Source organism: Peromyscus leucopus, chromosome 4, assembly GCF_004664715.2.
Source record: "Peromyscus leucopus breed LL Stock chromosome 4, UCI_PerLeu_2.1, whole genome shotgun sequence".
NCBI lineage: Eukaryota > Metazoa > Chordata > Mammalia > Rodentia > Cricetidae > Peromyscus > Peromyscus leucopus.
The window spans coordinates 150,346,108-150,370,407 of NC_051066.1; the positions used below are offsets into that span (position 1 = coordinate 150,346,108).

Below are 24,300 nucleotides of genomic sequence, written 5' to 3' on the forward strand. Positions count from 1 at the left end.
TCCCATCCTCCACCTCTTGCCCAGGTCCCCGACCATCCGGGACATGGTGATCCGCTGCATCGCCCAGATGGTGAGCTCCCAGGCAGCCAACATCCGCTCGGGCTGGAAGAACATCTTTGCTGTGTTCCACCAGGCAGCCTCTGACCACGATGGGAACATTGTGGAACTGGCCTTCCAAACCACAGGCCACATCGTCTGTAAGTGTCTCAGTTCCCTCCCCTCTGGCCATCCTTCTTGAAGTCTAGCCGGTGACCCCTTCTTAGCTGTCCATCTTACTGTTATAGGGGCTTCCTTGGTCTAGTTCTGCTGTGTTGGGATAAACATGCTGGGCAGGGTTAGAAGCATGTTTTCATCTTCACAGCAGCCCAGTGAAGGAGATACAGCCAGTTCTCAATCCTTGCAAGTCCCATGTCTGAAGCTGCTGGCTCACTAGAGTGTAGACCTAACCCCCCGGCCATTCCCTCACTTCTTTTGTGGTTTTTTCCTAACACATGGGTATGGGGAGCAGCAGAAAATCCAAGTCACCCAAGACACTCTCTGAGCTGAGCTAGAACAAGGTAGAACTCTCATCATGACAAGTGGAGGTCCTTTCTGCAGTCTGCCAAGTGCCAATTTTCACCTTTTCATGCTTTCTGTTGGTGATTTCACTTTGAAAATGGCCTAGAGCGTGGTGCTGAGTCCTGAGTGTGCAGTGATGTGTCTGTCCTGTACAGAAAGACAAGCTTGCTGTAGGCAGGAGTCGCGGTACTGTGGGTTGTTGGTTTCGTGTTGATGCTTTAACAGTACCTGCTACACAAGGCATCAAGAACACAGCCAAAACAAGGCTCAGGGTCACTGGTTGACGAGAACATGACAGGTTCACAGGAAGCTCTTCTTTCCTGTGGGAGCAGATGTTTCATGTTTGTGCTGTGGACATTGTAAACAGAACCACAATGAGTAACCTTTGTTTCCTCCATTTTGTCAAAGAAATTGAGGCCCAGAAAAAGTAGAGCAGCTATGAAAAGCCTTCTCCAGAGGCCCTGCTTCATGAAAGCAGTTGTCTCTGATCTCCATTTCCAAACCCTGCTGCCTTATGTCTCCCCAGCAACCATTTTCCAGCACCACTTCCCTGCAGCCATCGACTCCTTCCAGGACGCTGTGAAGTGCTTGTCGGAGTTTGCCTGCAATGCCGCTTTCCCTGACACCAGCATGGAGGCCATCCGGCTCATCCGCTTCTGTGGGAAATATGTCTCAGAGAGGCCTCGGGTGTGTCTCCCATCCTTGTTTCTGTGGGCAGGACCCTTGCTGCTGACAAAGCTGTTCCCACCAGTGTGTTAGAAAAGTGTGTCCAAGGCTTGACATAGTGGCCCACGCCACTACTCCCAGCACTCAGGAGGCAGAGGCAGGTGGATCTCTTGAGTTCAAGGCCAGCCTGGTCACAGAGTGAGTTCCAGGACAAACCTTGTCTTGAAGGAAAAAAAGAAGAGAAATGTGTGTCCATTTCAGACTGCTGCCATAGTGTTACTTTTCCTTATTGTGTATACATGAGCATATTGGCATTTGTTTTATTCATAGTGAAGGGTTTTTTTTTTTTTTTTTTAAACAATGATAGCTGTCAGACTTATTCACTGGTGCTTTAACACTGAGCCCTCTTGCCAGTCTCTACCCCCTCTTTGGCATTTTTTCTATTTATTTATTTATTTATTTATTTATTTATTTATTTATTTATCTATCTATCTATCTATTTATTTATTTATTTTTGGGTTTTTCGAGACAGGGTTTCTCTGTGTAGCTTTGCGCCTGTCCTGGAACTCAATCTGTAGCCCAGGCTGGCCTTGAACTCACAGAGCTCCACCTGCCTCTGCCTCTCGAGTGCTGGGATTAAAGGCATGCGCCGCCGCCACCACCGCCTGGCTGCTTTTTGGCATTTTAAAGACAGGGCTGGAGAGATGGCTCAGCAGTCAGGAGCACTGCTGCTCTTCCAGAGGACCCAGGTTCAATTCCCATCACCCACAAGGCAGCTCACAACTATCTGTAACTCCAGTTTCAGGGGATCTGACACCCTCATACAGACATACAGGGAGGCAAAACACCAATGCACATAAAGTAAAAATAGATAATTTATTAAAAAAAGAAAGACAACATCTCACTATGCAGCTCAGTCAGGCCTTGTACTTATGATAATCCTCCTGCCTCTGCTTTCTAAGCTTTATGCTTATAGACATAAGCTAGATAAGCAAATTTTTCTGTCTTTTGAAACAGTATCTTGCTGTGTACCCCGAGCTTATGTGGAACTTACTATGTCGCCCAGGCTGGCCTTGAACTTAAGGCAGTCCTCCTGCCTTGGCCTGCTGAGTGCTGGGATTCCAGGTACTCACATTATACTTAGCAGTTGTTCATACTGAGCTTTCTTCCACAGACTACCTTCCTAGAAGGTAACAGTATGCTAGCTATCGTGTTTAGGCAGAAAGGTCAAGAAGCTAGATGTTTCTTATGAAAGAAAACAGTTGGTTTGAGGAGATGTCGTAGTGGTGAGAGCATTTGCCTGCCCTTCAGAGGACCAGAGTATGGTTGCAGGACCCACACAGTACAGCCCACAACTGCCTGCAACTCCAGCTCTAGGGGCCAGACACCTTCTGGCCTCTGCAAGCCCATGCTCATGTGCACACTCCCACATAAATACACTTAGTGTTAAAAAATAGATCTTTTCCAGGCAGTGGTGGCGCAAACCTTTAATCCCAGCACTTGGGAGGCAGAGGCAGATGAATCTGAGTTCGAGGCCAGCCTGGTCTACAGAGAGAGTTCCAGGACAGCCAAGGCTACACAGAGAAACCCTATTCAAAAAACAAAACAAATAAATAAATAAAATTTAAAAATTGAGCTTTCAGAAAACAAGAAGTCCAAGAGTGGTGACATGTGCCTTTAATCCCAGCATGCAGGAGGCAGAAGCAAGTGGATCTCTGTGAGTTCAAGGCCAGTCTGGTCTACATAGTGAGTTCCAGGACAGCCAGGGCTACATAGACCTTTTCTCAAAAACAAGAAAGAAAACAAGTCTCCCTTTTAAGAATTGACATTTTGGCCACTATGACACACTTGGGAAATCACAGTTCCACATTGTGTCTGTAGACTGGGGATGGAAGTTAGTGGCAGAGTTTTGCATGCACAGGGCCCATCCTTACCACCACCCTCTCCAATAATAGCCACCTTTCATTTGCTTCTGAAGGTGTCTGGGTTTTCTGATATGTTTCATCTTTCTGCAGGAGACTTGTAAACAACTTTAAGAAACAGTTTCAAAGCATTAAAATGAGGGAAACATGCCCAGTTAGCTACAATGATCTATATAAACCTTAAGTATTCTTCACAGTCTTGAGAGAAGTCTGTCTGGTGAGGTAGCTGGCCCTGTAACAGCTCCTTGTGATGCGGTGACATCGAGACCCAGTGTTCCCTGGTCACTTAGATCTGCCAGGCATGGTCTGGGCATTTTCTGTGTGTTCACTCATTGCTCAAGTCAACTTTCTCATTTTAAAAACTGACACACCTGAGAAAGCACAGCTTAGAGCCCCCAGTGAGGGTTGGGAATGGAACTTGGTGTAGAGTGTGTGCTTAGCGTGCACAAGGCTCTGGGTTCCACTTGCACCACGTACACACCTGCTCCCAAAGGAAGGTCGGGTCGGATGAGTCCTTACATCCTTCACTGAAGTGCAGAGAGCAATCGCCTCCTGTTCCGTAATCAGCGTTGATAAGACAGCTCCAGCCCCACTGCAGGAGTGCTTGCAGACCCTGTTGCAGCGCAGCTTTGCACCAGTGGAAAAGCCTGCAAGGCCCTGGCTCCCTGACCCTGTGCAGCAGCCGCTTGGGTGTCAGTGCCTGTGCCCGGCAGCTCATCAGTAAAGGACACATAGCAAGCCCTGAGTAACCAGCAGCTGCAGCTGGTGAGCACTGTGTCTTGCAGTACTGTTCTGGACACGGGATTCTGGGCACTTGGTTAGCAGCCTTTGGTCTTTAGCACAGTTCTTAATGTAACACTCTGCCCCAGAGCTCTGGTGAGCTTCCTTACTCAGGTGGGCAGGTCAGTGTCTCAGGCTCTGGTCTCTCCCCTTCTATGCTGCTGAAGAGAGAATTTGAGGAACAGAGGTTGTCTGGAGCCTCAGTGTTTGTGTGGTTGCCTTTCTGATCCCTACTGCTTGCTTAGGCTACATCTAAGAACGGGTTTTCATTGCAGGTACTGCAAGAATACACAAGCGATGACATGAATGTGGCTCCTGGTGACAGAGTCTGGGTCAGAGGCTGGTTTCCCATCCTGTTTGAGCTCTCCTGCATCATTAACAGATGCAAGTTAGATGTGCGCACAAGGTAACGGATCCCCGGGGCATCACTAAAATTAGCCAGCTTCTTGTCCCGTGTCGTGTCGTGTCCCCCCCCCTCCCCCCCCCCCCCCCCCCCCCCCCCCCCCCCCCCCCCCCGCTTCCTTCCCTCCTACATCTTGGTCTTGGTGTTTTCTTCCCTGCCTGCTCTCCTTGCTTTTCCCCCAGAGGACTCACCGTCATGTTTGAGATCATGAAGAGCTATGGCCACACCTTTGCAAAGCACTGGTGGCAGGACCTTTTCAGAATCGTGTTTCGAATCTTTGACAACATGAAACTCCCTGAGCAGCAGTCAGAGGTGGGTGATAACTACAGCATTACTACGAGTGGGTGTGATGGGGCCCGAAGCCTGCTGGCCTTACTGGGATTGTGTGGCCAAATAACAGGGCTTTGAAAACACAAGTGGACAGGTAGACTGTCCCTTCTAGGCCAGTGTCAGCTAGTCCTGGGGCATCCCTTTCCAGGGAAAAGGAGAGGAGTAACTCGTGGTTTGCCCACCTAGTCCTGGACACTGTGCCTGCCAGCACTGCAGGCTCCTGTCCTATCACCTGGGCCCTAAGAACCCAGTGAAGTGACAGGTGGGGACGACGTGGGCCAGACAAGCACTCCCCAGATCATGCTGTTTTCAGAGGGTGAATGTCATGATAATCACCATCTTCCTCGGTAAACATTTGCTTACACATCTGACTGTTTCTGTAGGTAGTTCTGAGTGGGTGAATGTGTAGACGGTTTTAAGATGTTGATACTTACTGCTAAACGATGTTCTAGCTAGAAGAATAGCCATCTCACTGCAGAGAGGTTGGTTGTGAAGATCCGTCTTTTTCTTTTTTCCCCCAGAAATCAGAGTGGATGACGACCACCTGCAATCATGCACTGTATGCTATTTGTGACGTGTTCACCCAGTTCTACGAGGCTTTGAATGAAGTGCTTCTCTCTGATGTGTTTGCACAGCTGCAGTGGTGCGTGAAACAAGGTATTCATTAAGTCAGGGGGTAACGTTCCTCTCACAGAGTCCAGTGAAAATTAATTTTCTGTCTGAAAGCAGAGATGTAATGCCAAGGGATACTATGTGCAATTTAATCCACTAGTCTCTTCCCAGGTTGGTTTATAAAGCATATTTTTAAAGGATTTTATTGTTTTTGTTTTAAAAGATGAGATGTACTTTTGTACTTTCAAGTTTTATATGATTGTAATTTTTTATAGTACAGTATTTTTAAAAGTACTTTTGGGGGCTGGAGAGATAGCTCAGTGGTTAAGAGCACTGGCTCTTCTTCCAGAGGTCCTGAGTTCAATTCCCAGCAACCACATGGTGGCTCACAACCGTCCATAATGAGATCTGGTGGCCTCTTCTGACCTGCAAGCATGCATGTAGGCAGAACACTGTATACATAACAAATAAATAAAAAATCTTTTTTAAAAAGTACTTTTGGAGTCAAGATCAACAGCTTCATCAGTGGACATCCTTTTGTTTGAGTAGTTACGTGTTCATGTTTGTGTATATCAGTAAAGACCATGTATCAGTCAGACCTGGATCCCATTTTGGCCAGGGCAAAGTTAAATTCAGTTAAGATTTTTGAAAAGTGACTCCATTTTTAAGTAAGCAGCAAACAGCTATATTATTTTGATGGCAAAAATTGGAAATGTTAGTGATTAAACCAGAAACATGATTTTTCTGTATCTTCAGCCATTTCCTGTTTGTGAGCCAGTTAATTAAAGTAACAAAACTCTGATCTTTCTCCACCCCTACTAGCAAAACTGACTGAATCACTGTGTTTCTTTAAAAATATGCATTTTTAAATTTTTTAAATTTTATGTGCATGGGTGTTCTACCTGCATATCTGTCTGTGCACCATGTGTGTGCCGAATGTCCATGAAGGCCAGAAGAGGAATCCCCTGGGTAGGAGTTACAGTAGTTGTGAGTGACCATGTGGGTGCTGGGAACTGAACCCAGATCCTCTGGAAAAGCAGCCAGTGCTCTTAACCTCTGAGCTGTCTCTCCAGCCCCAATTTGTGTCTCTTCACAAATTGTGACTTCAGCTGCAACATATGACTCTCTATAGCCTGGTTTCATCAAAGCCTACAGACCTCCAGCTACAATCCTCACCTCACAATATCAAATAAAGACCATGGATCCATCAGACCTGGATCCCATTTGGTTTGGTCAGGACAGCAGTTGAAGTTTAATGGCAGATGCTGTTGGATTTGCAGATAATGAGCAGTTGGCGCGATCAGGCACTAATTGCTTAGAGAACCTCGTCATATCCAATGGAGAGAAGTTCAGCCCTGCTGTGTGGGACGAAACCTGCAATTGCATGTTGGACATTTTCAAGACCACCATTCCACATGTGTAAGTGCTAAGGCAGTTAATGTGTTCGTGTGTTCAGGGAACATCACCAGACTCCTGGGTGCAACTTATACTGATCTTTGCCTTGTTTCCTGCTCCCTTAAGTTTGCTGACATGGAGACCTGCGGGAATGGAAGAAGAGTCATCAGATAAACATTTGGTAGGCTCCTTTATTCTCTCCTCATATCTTAGTAAGATTAGTCAGCCTAGGCTAACAAGGTGACTCAATGGATAAGGCCCTTGCTGCCAAGACTAATGGCCTGAGTTCAGTGCCCTAGACCCACATGGTCCTCTGACCCCCACAGGCACACCATGGCACACACGACCCCTTCCTATCCCATCCCAACACATAAAATAAGCAAGTAAAATATAATTTAAAACACCAGTCTGTTATATGATATTTTGTTTGTGTTCTGACAAAGTTTGCCTGGAAATCAGAGCAGCAGAGCAGCCAGCCACTAGAGAGACTTCTTACCTCTACGAAATCTCAGACCGAATGAGGGATCCTTTCTCTATGAATCCTCAGACTGAATGGGCTCTAGAGATCCTGTCTCTACTTGCCTTATATTCCTGTCTCCACCTCCCTAGTGCTGAGATTAAAGGCATGGAGCCTTCCATGTGCTGGGATCAAATCTCTCCAGGCAAACTTTGTCATAACAGAAAATATCATACAACATCAGTCAGCCTATATAGTTTGTAGTTTTCTTATGGGAGTGAAAAAGTTCACAATATCTACTGTTAACATACCAGCCTGGTGTGATAGTGTACACCTTTGATCCCTGTGCTCAAGGCAGAAGCAGGCAGGTCTCTCTGACTTCCAGACCAGCCAGGGAATACATAGTGTGCCACTCTGCCTCACCCCCCAAGAATTAACTAGGCCTTTATCGTTTCCTATAAAGTACAGGAAAGTATTTTCTTAAACAAGTCTCCTTCTGCAATGAAAGTCATCATGTACATTTCTTGTCCTTGGTGTCTGCACATGCCATGGACTTGCACTCAGGTGAAATGAAGATAGATGGGCACAAAGCCTTGTGAGCATGTTTCTGTGTCTTTTTGAGAATGGTCTTCTTAGAATTACTGAAAGTTTGTTCCTTCTGGGACCAGCTCTCTGCTGAGTTCCTTGAACAACTCATTGTTTACTTAGCCAGGGCTACACAGAGAAACCCTGTTTCTTTTTGTTTGTTTGTTTCTTTTTTTTTTTTTTTTTCCAGAACTGAGGACTGAACCCAGGGCCTTGAGCCAAGTGCTTTACTACTGAGCTAAATCCCCAACCCCGAAACCCTGTTTCAAAAAAACAAAAACAAACAAACAAACAAACAAACAAAATTCTTTGTTTTACTACTTCAGGAAGATATGTGAATTTGAGAATTATTCATTTGCATTCCCATATAACACTAAGAACATTAGATTTTTAAAGGATTTGGGCCTTAAACATGAAGATGGATGAAGTCAAAATTTACTCAATTTTTATTTTTGGATCCTTTTTTTAAATTGTGTGTGTGTGTGTGTGTGTGTGTGTGTGTGTGTGTGTGTGTGTGTGTGTGTGTGTAGGTCAAAAGACTACTTAGAGGAGTGCTTCTCAGCTTCACCATGTGGACTCCAGGGATTGAACATTAGACATAGTGGCAAGTGCTTTTACCTGCTGAGCTGTCTCACCGAGTTTATTCAGTTTAAAGTAAAGCATAGTATTTAAACATTTTCTGGGTTTGCTGGTATGGTGGTGCTCGCCTTTAATCCCAGCATTCAGGAGGCAGAGGCAGCTGGATCTCTGTGAGTTCAAACCCAGCCTGGTCTATATAGTGAGCTCCAGGGCTGTATAGTAGACCAGGGCTTCATAAAGGGACCTTGTCTCCAAAAACCTAAAATAAATATAAGCATTCTCTTCTTTTTGAATTCTGCTTCCCCTCCTTCTATGTGTGTGTGTGGGGGGGGACACTTGTCTGCTGTGGCACACGTGTGGAGGTGAAAAAGAAACCTTGCAGGAGTCAGTCCTTTGCTTCTATCACATGGGTCTTGGGTTGGGTCGTGAGGTTCAGCAACAAGCATTTTTACCTGCTGGGCCATCTTATTGGCCTCTCATTTTTTAATTCTGTCTTTAAATATTCATCTTACTCTCAGTAGTTACAAGATTGCTGGTTTATTTTCGAACTTGACCTAATTAAAAATCTGTCACACTCATCATCATAATGTGTAGAGAAATGTCTTGACTTTAAACAGGAGAGTGTGAGATTTTAACTAAATTTAGTGTGAACCATTGGTGTTAAGAGTCACGTCTGGGCTGGACACCAAAGACAAGCAAACATTGTCTTTTATTTTTCTGGTTTACATCAGGATGTGGACCTGGACCGCCAGTCTTTAAGTAGCATAGACAGGAATGCCTCTGAGAGAGGACAGAGCCAGTTCTCCAACCCCACGGACGACAGCTGGAAGGGCGCGCCATATGCAAGTAAGACCTTTTTGTTCTGGGTGTGTTTCCATGTATTCATTTTAACTGGACAACACATTTATGTAACTCGGATATTTGGAAAGCACAGACGTGCCAACAGGATACTGCTCCCCTGCTCCTCCTCTCTCCTGTGCCACGGTGTTGCCAGGCTCGATCAAGCCTCTCTCAAGTCATTTTATCCATATGCCTGCAAATACATGCACATATACATTCACACATGTACCTGCACACATGTGCCCTCCTCTCCTCCTTACCAGTTACAGGACAGTGTGTGCGGTACTCCCTTTGCACTTAATGCCTCATTCACTATCAGTACACAGTTTTCATATTCTTTCATACTGGTGTCTGTTACCCTAATATATAGATGCATCTTTGTTGAAGTGGATCTTAATAATGGATACTTATTGTTTTATTATTACTTCATTTGTGACTGTTACCCTTGTGTACTGTTCTGCATGACATATTTAGAAAATTCCTAGAAACTAACTAGCAGTGGGGTTAGAGGGTAAGAAGAGCATTTGGTGTTTTGATGGATGTTTCCAGATTGCCATCTGTTAAGTTTGCTCCTGGTTGCATGATCTTTGGGAATACCTCAATAAAATTCGATGTCTCTGGAATTATTTTCTGCTTAATTATGGTTGACTGGAGCCTTTTTCCATGTCTGTGAGAGCCTGCCCTGTGTCTGTCACACCCACCCGGGGCTCCGGGGCTGTGGGTGTTCTGCAAATCAATTCCAGTTACTTCTCTGGTTTGTCTCTTAGTGTTGTTCATGTAGTGTTTTACTCTTTTATTTTGAAAAGTAGCTTTAAGAACTGGAGTGTGGAGCTGGAGAGATGGCTCAGCGGTTAAGAGCACACTAACTGCTCTTCCAGAGGACCCGGGTTCAGTTCCCAGCACCCACATGGCAGCTAACAACTGTCTGTAACTCCAAGATCTGATACCCTCATACAGACATACATGCAGGCAAAATACCAATGCACATAAAAATAAGTTTAAAAAAAAAAGAAAAACTGGAATGTGGGCTGGAGAGATGGCTCAGTGAGCACTGGCTATTCTTGCAGAGGATGTGGTTTCTGTTCCCAGAACCCACATGGTGGCTCACAACTATCTATAACTGTAGTCCTATGGGATCCAATTCCCTCTTCTGGTGTGTAGAATTACTTGTAGACATAACACCCACACATAAAATAAATAAATCTTATAAAAAAAAAAACAAAAAACAAAAAACTGAAATGTGGTGTTGGGCATGGTAACACATGCCTTTAATCCTAGCAGGTGGATCTCTGGGTTTGAAGCTCCTATCCTGATCTACATAGATAGTTCCAGGCCATCCAGGCCTGCACCATAGGACCCTGTTTATGTGCCAGGCACTGTCCTTTTCGGTGTGTGAATTCATCGGTCCTTCTGCTCGCCTTTGAAGAATGCTGCTTTGCATCTGAATGACAGGATGTAGTAGACAGGGCCAGACATGCTTTGGCACTTCAAAGTGTGCTGTTCCTTCTGAAGTGGTGTCCCCATCACTTGTCTCCAGAGCAGTCCCACCCCCTCCTCCACACGTCAGACTCTGAAGTAAACGCTGACTGAACTTCTGAAGCAGCACAGCAGGACAAGACAGTATGTGACCCCGTTATCTTCTGAAAGGATAAAAGTCACCTTGCAATCCACTCAGAAGGCCCCTGGAACTGAGGTCCTGTCCTTTGGTAACTGCTCACAGCCAGGGGAGAGGAGTCTGATTTGTCATCCCCTCTAGAGCAGCTCACTAGGTGGACGGGGTCAAGTGTAAACTCCTCTCACTAGGAGATTCTCGGCAACAAGACGTCTGTATTTGGGACCAGAGCCTCTGCTACGCCTCCAGGCAGCAGTTAAATTCTTTCTCCTGCTTTTCCAGCTTAACCTCCCTTCTGAGCCCAAAATGTTTGCACAATTCCGTGTGTGTTTGTATTGTGACCCACTATCTAACTTTAGTCCAGCTGGTCTAAAACTTGGAATCCTCGAGACTCCTGCTTCAGCCTCCAGGATATGGTCATCATACCTGGCTATATAGTTTGGTTTTTTATCGACACCAGCTACAACTTCACTATATTTTTTGTTTGCTTGAGACAAGTTCTCTGAAGCTTGCTTTTAGAGCTCCGCCTGCCTCTGCCTCCTGAGTGCTGGAATTAAAGTTGTATGCCAGCACACCTAGCTGACTTTGTATTTCTTAAAATTAAAGTTCAATTAGGGGGCTGGAGAGATGGCTAAGCATTTAAGAGCACTGACTGTTCTTATAGAGGACCTGAATTTGGTTCCAGTTCTACATGGAGGTTCATAACCTTCTGTAACTCCAGCTCCAGGGGATCTGATGCTCTCTTCTGGCCTCCTTGGGTACCAGGAATGCACATGGGCAAAACATTCATATACATTAAAAAACAAAAAAGCAACAACAACGACGACAAAAAGCTATTTTAGGTGTTTCTAGAAATTTAACCCAGGATTTCACATGCTAGGGAGACATTCTACCCCTGAACTTAGCCCCTTGAAAGTTGGAACATTCTGCATAGAGGATTGGTACATGGTTGCAGACTTTTACACCACGTTTAAAAAGACAGGTGTTTCCGTCCTTCTCTCACCGCAGCTATATGAACTTTCCAGCACTCTGGTCTCTCATGCACTGAGAGAGAATCATTTTACCACAGTGGACCATGAACTGGACAACACTGTGAGATGGGAGCCATAGATCTGGAGACACAGGGTGGATGGAGTCGGTCTCAGTGGCAGATATGAACTTGTAGATATGAACAGAGTCAGAATAAAGAACTGTGACCAGTCAAAGGTTCACCACTCCACAGAGTAAAAGAGCACCTCCTCACACCCCAGCCCAGGAGTGGGGATCACATCTAGAACCTCGTGGGTGCAAGTGCCCTCAAGACATGAGAAGTAGGAGATGCAGAAAGCCACACCACTTCCAAGATGGAAGAGAAGTGGCCCAGAAATTGCAGACTTAGAGGAGCTCCCCCGATCTCGTAAACTGAACTGTGCCTGCTCACAGAACAGAGGCTCACTAGCATCGGCAGCCTGCCCACCTGCCATGAGGGTGCAGTCCACAGCTGTGATGTAGGAGAGCTGTGGCTGACCATGAGACTTGTTGGAGGTCACAGGATCCGCACAATCAATTCTCTCAACTTCAAATCTTTGCTCAATTTCTTTTCTTTCCTTTCCAATTTTCTTGAGTTTCCCTCCTTTACCTCTTTCCTTTTTTTCTTCTCTTATTGTTTCATAACCACATTTTTGGAGAGATATTTCTTGGCATTTTGCTTAAACTAGCAACCCAACCCTGATGGTTCCTCTCTCTACCCTGTCATGCCAGCAAATATCAATCAATCAATATCAATTAGGTTCCAGCTATTATCTCCAGTACTGGGGGAGTGGGGGACAGGGTTTTCATTTGTTGACATGCCACAGCACCAAGAAGTGTTCTGGGCACACAGGAGGAGCTCAGTGAAGAGTGCTGATCATTGTCAGGGTTAATCTTTATCATCTAATGTAGATCAGAAACTGTTGGCCAGCCTCCTCATCAAGTGTGTGGTTCAGCTGGAGCTGATACAGACCATTGACAACATCGTCTTCTACCCTGCGACCAGCAAAAAGGAGGATGCGGAGCACATGGTTGCTGCCCAGGTAACCACCCCAGGGCCTGGGCTGGGGCACTCTTGTTCACAGGAGGCTGTGAGTAGCAGCAGCATGTTGGAGCCAGCACAGATGGGCAGTCCCCAGCCCATCATGTACATCTCTGTTCAACCTCACATTTAGAAACATTGTGCTGGTCACTGGCAATTGAACACGATGAAACAACATATACCACAGACAGGAGAGCACTGAAAGTCAAAGGTCTTTATTCTCCTGCGAGCTGGCTTACCAGCGTAGCACTGCTCAGATGCCACCCCTCCCTTGGTGCTAGGGAAAGTTATCTCAGGGACATCAATAACCGAGGAAGCTGTGTGATGACATATGCCTGAGATCCCAGCACTCAATAGGCTAAGGCCAGAGAATTGTCATGAGTTCAAGGCCTGCCTGGGCTACACAGTGAGTTTGAGGATAGCCTGAACTGCATGAGACCTTGTCTCAAAAATCACAAAGAAAAGCAAGCCAGGGTACTAAAAACAAACAACAATAAAACGTGAAAGGAACAATGTGCATGCTCAATCTGTCCTTTTCATTTTTTTTTTTTTTAAGTAAGCAGTTCAGTCCTTTGTTTTTACAAAGGCATGGAGACACTGTCATTTGATAATGTTTTGAGCCCTGTGAAAACAGTACCGTGGTCATCAGCAATCCCCATCATCCTGCCTTCCTGACTCTGCAAGTTATTCATTGACTTTCTGTCTCTGGATTTGCCTGTTCAGAGCATCTCATACAAAGAGAGTACAGAGAGTGTGAACTTTGGGGTGTGATTCTTTAATTTAGCAGAATGTTTTGAGTTCATGTGTATTACAGTATTCCTGTAATATAGCAGTATTTCTTTTACATATGGCCAGATAACATTCTGCTGTGGCCGTTTCCCAGCACAGTTGCTCCTCTGGCCATTCTGACTAATACTGGGTGTGGAAGTGCTTGTCTGTAATCCCAACACTCCAGAAGCTAAAGCAGGCCACTGCACAGCAGTCCTCTTACTCATTTAAAAAGAAAAATGTCTCAATCCCCCTGCCCCCCCCCCCGTGGTGTCTTTAACAATAGAGTTTTACCATCTAATTTGGTGAGCACTTCACTTTAAAATTACTGTTAAACTCATAAGTTATATGTATATGACACATGCTTATTCCCTATCAGATATGACCAAAAACTCCTCCCCCTTTCTACATGTGTTTTCAGCTTTTGGTTTTGGTTTTTTGGTTATTTGTTTTGTTTTTTCCAAGACAGAATTTCTCTGTGTAGCCTTGGCTGTCCTAGAACTTGCTCTGTCACAGAAATTCACTTGCCTCTGCCTCCTGAGTGATGGATCAAAGGAGTGCGCCATCACCACCTGGCTTGTTTGTTTTTTTTGAGATAGGCTCTCATGTCTCCCAAGACTAGCATTGAACTTGCTTCCTAGCCCAGGCTGGCCTGTGTTCCCAGCCCCCTGCCTTTACATCCCCAGTGCTAGGGTTATAGGCACACGCCACCATACTTAGCTATAGAACTATGTTTGAAGAGTTTTTGTGAGTTTTGTTTTGTTTTTAATTTGATGGTTATGAGTGTTTTGTCTGCATGTGTATTTGTGCACAAAGTGCCTGCTGCCCAAGGAGGCCAGAAGAGGTTGTCAGATCCCCTGGAACTGGAGTTACAGCCGGGTGTGAGCTGCCATGTGAGTGCTGGCAATCAGCCAGTGCTCTTTCACTGCTGAACCCTCTTTCCAGCTGTTTTAAGAGGGTTATATAAGTAACCGGGTGTGATGGTGCACACCTCTAATCCCAGTGCTCTGGAGGCAGAGGCAGGTGGATCTGTGTGAACTTAAGGCTGGCCTGGTCTACAAAGTGAGTTCCAGGACAGCCAGGGCTATGTAAGAGACCCTGTCTCAAAAGAAAAGAACGCTTCACATAAGGTTTACTCTTAGATCTTCAAACGTGTTTTACTCCCTTCTTGTTTGCTGTCTAAGGTGGGAACCCAGTTTTTGTCTCTGTGTGTGATGGTCACACGTCCTCAGCACTATTTTATGGCAGTCTTTTCTTTCCCCAGTGAATTTTCCAGGCCCTTGTGTCAGAAGTCACTTTACCAATAATATAAGGGCTATTTCTTGTGTCTCCATGCTGTTTAATTCATTGGTATCTACCTATATACCAGCATCACACTAACCAAATTACTGCAGTTTTTTAGTGTGTTTTGGAAGCTGGAAATGTCAGCCCTCCAATTTTGTATGTTTTCAAGATTTCTCTGCCAATCAGGAGTTTGGAATCAGCTTTTTAAATTAGGGCCTCGCAGTACAGCTCAGACTGGCCTGGATCGCACTATGTAGCTCAGGCTAGTCCTGATCATTCTGTCTCAGCTGGGATAACAGGTGTGTGTGTGACACAGCCCATCTGTGTCAGCTGGGATTTTGATAAAGACTACTCCAGAGTTTTGTTTAGACCAACTCAGAAAGTTTTATGATTTTCCCTCCTCAGCCTCTTATGAGGAGGATGGCCAGTTCCTAGAAATTTCCAGAAATATAAAATTTCCAAACGTGTCAGGTTTAGGCTGCACATGCACTAACAGTTTGGAGCACTGTACACAGTCTTTCCTTTGGGACTGAAGGCTATCACGGGGCTTGAGTGATCATCTGATCATCTGACTGAGCTCAGAGAACCATGGGTTTAGCGCTTCTCTCCCTGGCTTTGTTATACTTGGGACTCTGGCGTCTGTCACACTGATCACATTTGAAAAGAGAAAAACACAGGGCTGTAGTGCGGTGCTGAAAGCACACCCCCTGCTTATGCAGCAGATAGTTCTGACAATGTAGAAACTTGAGCCCCCAAGCCTGCCGCCGCCGCCGCCGCCGCCACCACCACCGCCACACAACCACTCAGGATGTAGCCAGAGACAGACTCTGAGTGGGAACACTCCAAGGATGGTTCTAGGAGGTTGAACTGTCCTGTCTGTTTGCCATCACATTGCCTCATTCCCCGCTAAGCTCTTTACTCAGCCATCTTGTCTCTCCCCTCCAGCAAGACACCCTAGATGCAGATATCCACATCGAGACGGAGAATCAGGGCATGTACAAGTTCATGTCTTCCCAGCACCTCTTCAAGCTGTTGGACTGCCTGCAAGAGTCCCATTCGTTCTCCAAGGCCTTCAACTCCAACTATGAGCAGCGAACTGTCCTCTGGAGAGCAGGTAAGGCACACAGACAGGCTTGTGACAGGCTCCACCAGCCACCATCCTGAAAGGCCAAGCCTTTGGAGAGCTCTGGTATTTTAATATTTTTAATTTATTTTTTGTTTGTTTTTGTGTGTGAGTGTTTTGCCTGGATATATGTCAGTGTACCCATGCCTGGTGTCCAAGGTCAGAAGAGGGCACTGCATCCCCTCAGAATGAAGTTACAGACAGTTGTGAGCCTCCATGTGGTGCTGGGTACTGAAGCTGAGTCCTCTGGAAGAGCAGCCAGTGCTCTTAACCACTGAGCCATCTCACCAACCTATGTGATATATTTTTATGATATTTTATGTGAGATATATATATTTCCTCCAAGGGTAGAGTGTGTTGGAGTCTTAAAATTTAAAACTTTGCAGAAACACACTATAAACTTTTGTTAACATCCCTTAACCCTCTCCCCAGATACCTTGTTTTGTTGAAACAAAATTGTTTTTGCTATCAGTCCTGGCTAACCTAGAACTTGCTAGTAGCTCAGGCTAGTCTGAAACGCATGCTAGTCCCCCTGTCTCAGCCTCCTAATTACTGATATTACGGGTGTGTGCCATTATGCCTGACTCTGAGTTCTTTGTTTGTTTATTTTGTATGGGTTTTTTTGTTTTGGTGTTCGGTTTTTGGTTTTCTTTTTGGTTTAATGATGCAGGGTTTCTCTGTATAGCCCTGGGTATCCTGGAACTCACACTATGTGGAACCTTAGAGACCTGTTCGCCTCTGCCTTGAGTACTGGGATTAAAGGGAATTTCTCTCTCTATTTTTTTTTTGTTTGTTTGTTTCTTTTTGGTTTTTGCTTTTTGTTTTTCAAGACAGGGTTTCTCTGTGTAGCTTTGCGCCTGTCCTGGAACTTGCTCTGTAGACCAGGTTGGCCTCGAACTCACAGAGATCCGCCTACCTTTACCTCCCGAGTGCTGGGATTAAAGGCGTGTGCCACCGCCACCCAATGGGAGTTCTTTCTTAAAATTTAAAAATTATTGTGGTCTTGAAAAGAAAGTTACTGTGGTGCATGTGTGTTATGTGGGTCAGGAAACAAATTTGCGGCGTCAGCTCAGGTCTCCAGGCTTACAGAGTAAGTCCCTTTACCCGCTGGGCCCTCCTGCCAGCCTGAGCCCTAGAATTCTGAAGAGCCGTGGACTGAGATGAGACTAAATGGAAGAAGCACTGCGTCTGCACGGGTCACCTGGAGAGCCAGGACCACCACCATCCGCCTCCCGTTTTCTTGGTGTGACTAGAGGACTATCTCCGTGGCAGCTCAGTGCCGTCCAGGCTGGTAACGTGCACTGTTGACCTGATTGCCTTATCTCTAGGCTTCAAGGGCAAGTCCAAACCCAATCTTCTCAAACAAGAAACCAGCAGCCTGGCCTGTTGTTTGAGGATCCTCTTTAGAATGTATGTCGATGAGGACCGCAGGGATTCCTGGGGCGAAATACAGCAGCGACTTTTAACGTAAGATTGTTTTCCCATTAATTTCCCATCATAATTCTGTGAATTGAAAAGAATAGGAGAGCCAGGTGTGGTGGCATGCACTTTTTGCCCTGGACTTGGGAGGCAGAAGTAAGTGGATCTTTGAGTTGCAGGCCAGCCAGGGTTAGAGATACACCTACTCAGCAACACTCCATGCCTGGCTTCCTTCTGCTGCCTCGTCTGTTTCAGGTCCTGAAATCCTAAGCAGAGTAGGCAGGGCTATTCCTTTTCATTCCGACCCTCCCTGGAGCTGTAAAAAGTGCTCTGACAGAATTCTGAGTGCTAAGACTGAGGGAAGTCCTGGCTCTGGCTGGCATCCAGGGTGAGTAGGTTACTGTCCCTCCTGGGAGGAAGTCCAAGGAGTTGCCGTCAGCCCTAGCATCCTGTCGCTCCTTCTTTCCAGGAAGATACTAGGCCAGTTTCTACCCACTTCCTGGGCATCAACAAAAGGCTGGTGAGCCTCATGTTTTGTGTTTCTCTTTGATCCTGGGGTGTGAATTTGGCCTTGCACAGGCTAAGTACATGCTCTACCACTGAGCTGCACCCCAGCTCCCCAAGCCTCCTTCTACTCTTCTGAAATATGTAGTAAGTAGCCCAGCATTGACCCCCTGCAGTAAGGCGGCAGTCTGCAACACAGCTGGGAGCAGCCCACAGGAACATCGTTCTGTGGATCTTAACTGTCAAGCTGGTGTATCAATTTTCAATATATTGATTTAGTGTATTCCAGATGGCCATTTGGGGAGGAGGGGAGGAGTGCATAGTGCAGTGGTGGAGTCCTTGCCACCATGCATGACACCATAGGGTCATTTCCTAGCACTGCATGAACATCCGCGCGTGTGCGCGCGTGCGCGCGCACACACACACACACACACACACACACACACGAGAGGAAGGGGGGAAATTGGCTATAAAATATTGTCTTGTGTCCTTTAAAATGATGGAATTCTTTTCTCCTTTTTTATTATAATAATTTTATGCCCTTTACAGTTGTCTGACAGTGAGAATATTATAATAGACTTGTTTGGTCTTTTGAGATAGGATCTCACGTAGCCCAGGCTGCCTCAAACTGACATGTAGCCAAGGATGACCTTGAACTCCTAGTCTCCTGCCTCTGCCTCCTAAGTGTTGGGATTGCAAGTGTGTGCCACCACAACCAGCACTGATAAATCTTGACTGAAAGGAGAATTTACTTAGTTACAGGAGATACAATGGTTCTTCCCCACCCTTCCTTGGGACAGAGTCTCCCTATATACCACCTAAGGCTGGTCTTGGACCCATAATTTCCTGCCTCACTCTCTCCGTACCCAGGTCTTTTTTTTTTTTTTTTTTTTTTTTTTTTGGTTTTTTGAGACAGGGTTTCTCTGTGTAGTTTTGGTGCCTGTCCTGGATCTCACTCTGTAGACCAGGCTGGCCACACTCGAACTCACAGAGATCTGCCTGGCTCTGCCTCCTGAGTGCTGGGATTAAGGCCTGCGCCACCACCGCCCGGCCCAGGTCATTTCTTAAATCAAGCCTAAAGCATAGGCTCCTAGCATCTGTCAGGGTTGCCGTATAACATTTAAGTCTGGGGCAGTTTCAGTAGTTACAGGGTGAGGAGGGAGAGACAGTTAATAACAGTAAAGAAGTACTCTTGTGCTTCATGTGCTACAGACTGACCAAGCTTCACACTGGTCATTGCCAGAGCCATGCTGTCATATGACAAAAGAAATGAGGACCTGGTGGTTTGTCCAGGCTGGCACAGCCAGTATAGGTGTTCAGTAGGGCATTGAAGGATGTGAAGTGCCAGCTACTGTCTTGACATGCCTGTCTCTTCATTATAGGGTTTGCAGCGAAGCACTTGCCTATTTCACCACTGTGAACTCGGAAAGCCATCGGGAAGCATGGACAAACCTCCTGCTGTTACTTCTAACCAAAACCCTCAAAATAAATGACGAAAAGGTACAGTGAATTCTAATGTCTCCGGCAGGCTCTGGTCAGGGTAGGTGCTTTTCCTCCAGTGGAGATGACTGTTGGAGACAGTTCATTAGGAAAGTAGGTAGGTACCTCCAGATAAAAGGGCTTTTCCCAAGAACTCCAGCTGGGAAGGGATGAAGTGTGGACCATGTGTGTGGCCATTGGGGATAGTGCTAATGGTCTCAGTACAAGAAGACAGGCTGAGATTGTGAGTGGTGATGTAGACTATCAGCCCCTTTATGGAGTGAAAGAAGCCTGTTGGGGACAGCAAGACTGTTATAACTAAAAGAAACTCAATACCATTAAAATGGGGGTGGGAAGGCATTGTGGATGTTTTGTGATAGGGCCTCATTCAGCCCAGGCTAGCCTAGGACACCCTGTGAGCTGAAGATTACCTGGTCCTTCTGCCTCTACTTCTGCAACACTGTAGGATTTACTTCTTTGCTTTGTGTGGTGCTGGGGATTGAACCCAAGGCTTCATGCATACTAGGCAAGCACTCTACCAACTAAGTTACGCCCAGGTCTCGTTTTCATGAGACAGTCTTACTATGTAGCCCAGACTGGCCCAGAACTTGCAGTCTTCCTGTTTTAGTCATGTACCACATCATCCAGCTAAAATAAGTTTTAGCTGCAGCAAATTTGAATTGTAAGAAAAAGCAGCAGCAGTATTGTAGAACATCATCATTTAGACTGAGATAAATACCTTTGGAAAACTGGTGCAAAAACAATGTTCCCTGTCTGACTTGGCTCTCTGCTTTCCCTGCCGCCAGTTCAAAGCACATGCGTCAGTGTACTACCCCTACTTGTGTGAAATCATGCAGTTTGACCTGATCCCTGAGCTCCGCGCAGTTCTTCGGAAGTTCTTCCTGCGGATAGGCCTGGTGTATAAGATATGGATTCCAGAAGAGCCATCCCAAGTGCCAGCAACATTGTCATCCATGTGGTAGCACTGGCTCCCACGGTCACTGCTGTGGTTCTGCAGAGTATCCATCATGCCATCCTGACTGGCAAACAAGGCCACCCACCCTGTTGGAGTTCAGACCTGGATAGCAGTGACCTGTCCCCTGGCCTCATCACAGTCCCCATCGTCGGCTCCTGGTGTCTCGTTACACCATTGCACACCAGTAACACAGTGGTGGGGTCAGTTCGCCATCTGTCTGTCATTCCATTTTGCTGCCTGAACTGTCAAATCTGTTGTCAAACCACAGTTTCCTCGCAGAGCTCCAAAACTGGCAATAAATGTTTTGTCGGAAGTCACTCTCCTTGGAAGTAATGAACATCGCTGTATAGATTCGTGTTTATTAGAGAGTATGTTAATAAAATTCCTTGTAACGGCTAACTGCCACCTAAGTACACTGGGTGTTTTGTTGTTTGAATGTATTAGAGAAGTTTGAATGTTTGTGTCAGCTTGGGGTCAGCCTAGTTAGATTAAGAAAGGTAGGAAAAGAGGGTTATTTCTTATGCTTTGTTATTGTCTGAGTGATCTCTAAAGTATTTTACAAAGTTATATTGAAGATTTGATTAAAGGCAGAGTGTAGTAGACTTAAAGAGCTTGCAAGGTTTGAAGAGTAGTGCCTCATGGCTCCCTGTTTTAGTAACGTGGGGAGACAAAGTCTGTAGAAAAAAAGAATTTAATGAAGGTGTTATCCTTCCTTGAAGTATTTGTGGGTAGGTGTTGTGTTAAATTTCCAGAATGCATTGCGCATCTCTCTGAAATCTCTAATCTGAAATAGTAATGAAAAGCAAACAGCTGACCCAGAGTTTATCTTCGAGTAAGCCTTTTTAGTTTTTCCCTCAGCAGAGTGAGTGTGGAAGGGACTGTCAGAGCTGGGGACAGTAACTTAGTGTAATAAGGGTTACTCCGCTGCTCCCTCAGCCATGTCTTGAGTGGAACTAGAGCTACTGTGGGCCAGCACAGCTGGACTGTGACAACAGCCAGGGGTGGCACTTAGAGCTTCTGTTAGCTTGAGCCAGGAGCTGGAGTCTTTGGCAAGATTAGGTTCTGGGGTCCTTACAGTGGTAATGGTGGCATGCCTAGAACTGCAGCAGAGTGAATTCTGAGTGCTCCCACACCCACAGCAGCCAAGCTAGAGGAAGCTCAATCGATTTGGAGCCCATGAGAAAGAGAATGCACGACTCCTTGTCTGCCCTCACCACTGTTCACCTGGAGCAGCCCTGAGTGCTAAGCCGTGTCATGAGATGCAGTAGAATCCGCCAGACTTCTGCCTGCATCAAGTCCTACAAATGGGGGTTGTGTTATGTCAACTCTGGTGCCTTAGAATAGTCATCCCTTGGGAGTGCATCTGTGGAATTGGACCCTTTTTTCTTTCTAGAGAGGGAGTCCTGGTGCTTTTGCTGTTTTTTTCCTCTTGTTTTGACAGCCTTGCCACATGTTCAGTTTGGTCGGCAGAACTTGTATTTGTGCTTTTCCCCCCAAAAAAAAGTATTATAATTTTTCTACCAAAGAAAAAAAAGCAGGTTGAGATTATTACCAACACATATTAGTTGAGAGGGCTGTGTACCTCAAAGGACGGGACTGTGGGAGAATGTTAGTGTAAGTGGAAAGTGTGAGCACATTTGACTGATGTGTCTGGGAGTCTGTTACATCTTTTGCTGCACTATAAACCTGCGCCTGAGATGTTCTACCTGGTGTTGCCACTCAGCATGACCTCAGCTACCAGTGGTCCCTGCAGTATTTGTATCACACATGTAATCAGGGAACATGCATGCATGTTCAGTGGGTGCATCCTGCCTAAACTGTGTCCCTGACTGGTGGTTTTCCCTCCCCTGTCATGTGACATTCCACCCATCCGCATTAGTCATGTGCCCCCAGTGTTCCCTGCCTCCTCTGTCATTTTTGCTCTTTACAGGGTGGGGAGTGTGTCCGTGCGTTTTCTTAATTGCTGAGGTTTTCGGGCTTGAATTTCTTTATAATTTTGTTGTATAAAAAGATTGAATTTTCTGAATGATGCATTTGAATTGTACAGCAATAGATCTTTTAAAAACAGTGTAAAACCATTCAGGGTAATTTTTCTTGTCAGTGGGCAGTGGTGTCCCTGACCTCCAGAAACAAGCCATTCGGTTTAAATTCTTTGTGGTAAACAAGTCTAGCCTTTCTCATGGCAAATGTAGCTTGAGCCCACTGGACCCCAGTGCAGAGTGAGAAAGAACACTGTACCCTCACAGGCAGATGCTGGCTGGCTGCAGCACAGAGGAGGGAGGGTGGAGCATCTTCCAAGGCTTTAGTTCTTTATCAGAATGCTTTAAGTGTTGGTCATATGTGCCGGACTCTCTAAAGAAGTTTCTGTTCCCAAGCTGCTGTTCCGAGCAGTTGTGTTGTCTGTTAAGGAAATCACCAGCTTTGGCATCTGAGCAACAAACAGAGAGTGGGGTGTGATGTCTGATGTGCACCTCCAGAGTCAGACATTTCTAGAAATACAATACTTTCTTCCAACAGGTGACTTTTGTACAAAATTCAGAAAAAATGTAAAGACACAACCCTCAAAACAAACCATTTTGTTGTTGTTTTGTGATCATGGCTGTCTATTTAGTTGTCTTCTAGTTATTAAAGAACGTGCTGACACAGGCAGGTGTGGCCGCCTTGCTCAGGTGTTTGTTGCTACAGTGCTAGTGGATCCTTCTGCACTCTGTGTCACTGTGGGAAGGGAGACACAAGCTAGCGCCCACGCGAAACCTGGAGTTGTACTGCCAGCAGCTTGGTGGTTTGGGATGCAAAAAAACCAAAGCTGAGCATTGTAAAGAATGAATCCATCTGAAAATCCTTGCTCTCAGAAAATGACACTCATCAGATGTGTGGTTTTTCTCAGTGTTCTAATTTTTTAAAAAATTTTATCTTGCATATTTGCATCAAACATTTCTTTATGTGCAAAATGTATGTTTTTCCTCTTTAAAAATGCCTAAAAGTTAGTTACTAGCTACTTTGATTTCATCTACACATAGTGATTAAGTGCATTTAATATTGATAATTTAATGAAAAGCATTCCTTGCCCAATGGATGTAAACATTTTTGGAAGAATAAAGCAGAATTATATAATATGAAATGCTATGTAAAGTTTTCTATATAAAAATATTATGTATAATACTGTTAAATACCCCATGCTTTGATCAGGTGGAAAATCAATAAAGTTTTAAAAAGTAAAGCTGCCCCCAGTGTCATAATTTATATTCTGTCAAGCCATATAGGTTGGGCTAGTTGGAATTTGTTGCCAGGGCAGTTGCAAACTTACAGTTTCCAGTTGATAGTGGTGCTTGCTCCAGGCAGAGAAGCCTGGTGAGCCGTCTGACCCCTAGGGCCCACATCAAGGTGGAGACAGAGACCCCCACTCCACAAAGGTTCCTCTGGTCTCCACACTTGGTGCTCCACACACCCACACAGTAATAAAATAAAAATTAAAGTAGAAGGCAAGAAATATGCATAATAGCAGTCCTGGTCAAGGTGTCTCACCAACCACTGATCCATCATTGTCTCGGCTCCACTTCCCTGCAAGGTAGTCTGTAAAGTGTGTGGTGGAGTCCCCTGTGGCTGGTCCAGGCTTCCGGCATTTTCTTTTCCTCACATGAGATTCCCGGAGAACTCTAACTCCTTGGGGCCCACTGACAGTCACAATGTGTCATCCTCAGGCTTATTGCACAGCGGCTGTGAGTTCAAGATTGCAACAGCCAGGCCATGCCCAGGAGACAGCATCCCGCAACACTCCCCTTCTCCAGCTCTTCCTTCTTCCGTGAGTCCCCGAGTGTTGAAGGGAGGTGGTAATACTGATGACCCTTTTGATGGTGAGGGTTGAGCTCCAGAGTAAAGGCAAGACATGCTCTGTCACTGAGCTATATTCCAATCTTTTTTTGAGAGTATTTCATTTATCCCAGGCTGACCTTGAACT

At 45.6% G+C, this 24,300-nt stretch overlaps 1 protein-coding gene across 3 annotated transcripts in view; it reads left to right on the forward strand.

The window, feature by feature from the left end:
- Positions 1-23,562, forward strand: part of Arfgef2 (ADP ribosylation factor guanine nucleotide exchange factor 2) — an 81,994-nt gene extending 58,432 nt beyond the window's left edge. For all 3 annotated transcript variants that reach the window (XM_028868549.2, XM_028868547.2, XM_028868550.2), the window contains 13 exons: positions 25-197; positions 1,085-1,245; positions 4,202-4,332; positions 4,512-4,641; positions 5,181-5,316; positions 6,552-6,690; positions 6,793-6,847; positions 9,019-9,133; positions 12,660-12,790; positions 15,787-15,955; positions 17,293-17,431; positions 19,270-19,387; positions 20,173-23,562. In XM_028868549.2, the coding sequence (XP_028724382.1) occupies positions 25-197; positions 1,085-1,245; positions 4,202-4,332; positions 4,512-4,641; positions 5,181-5,316; positions 6,552-6,690; positions 6,793-6,847; positions 9,019-9,133; positions 12,660-12,790; positions 15,787-15,955; positions 17,293-17,431; positions 19,270-19,387; positions 20,173-20,349 (1,774 nt within the window). In that variant the 3' untranslated portion in view covers positions 20,350-23,562. The remainder of the gene's footprint in view (positions 1-24; positions 198-1,084; positions 1,246-4,201; positions 4,333-4,511; positions 4,642-5,180; positions 5,317-6,551; positions 6,691-6,792; positions 6,848-9,018; positions 9,134-12,659; positions 12,791-15,786; positions 15,956-17,292; positions 17,432-19,269; positions 19,388-20,172) is intronic.
- Positions 23,563-24,300: the final 738 nt, after the last annotated feature.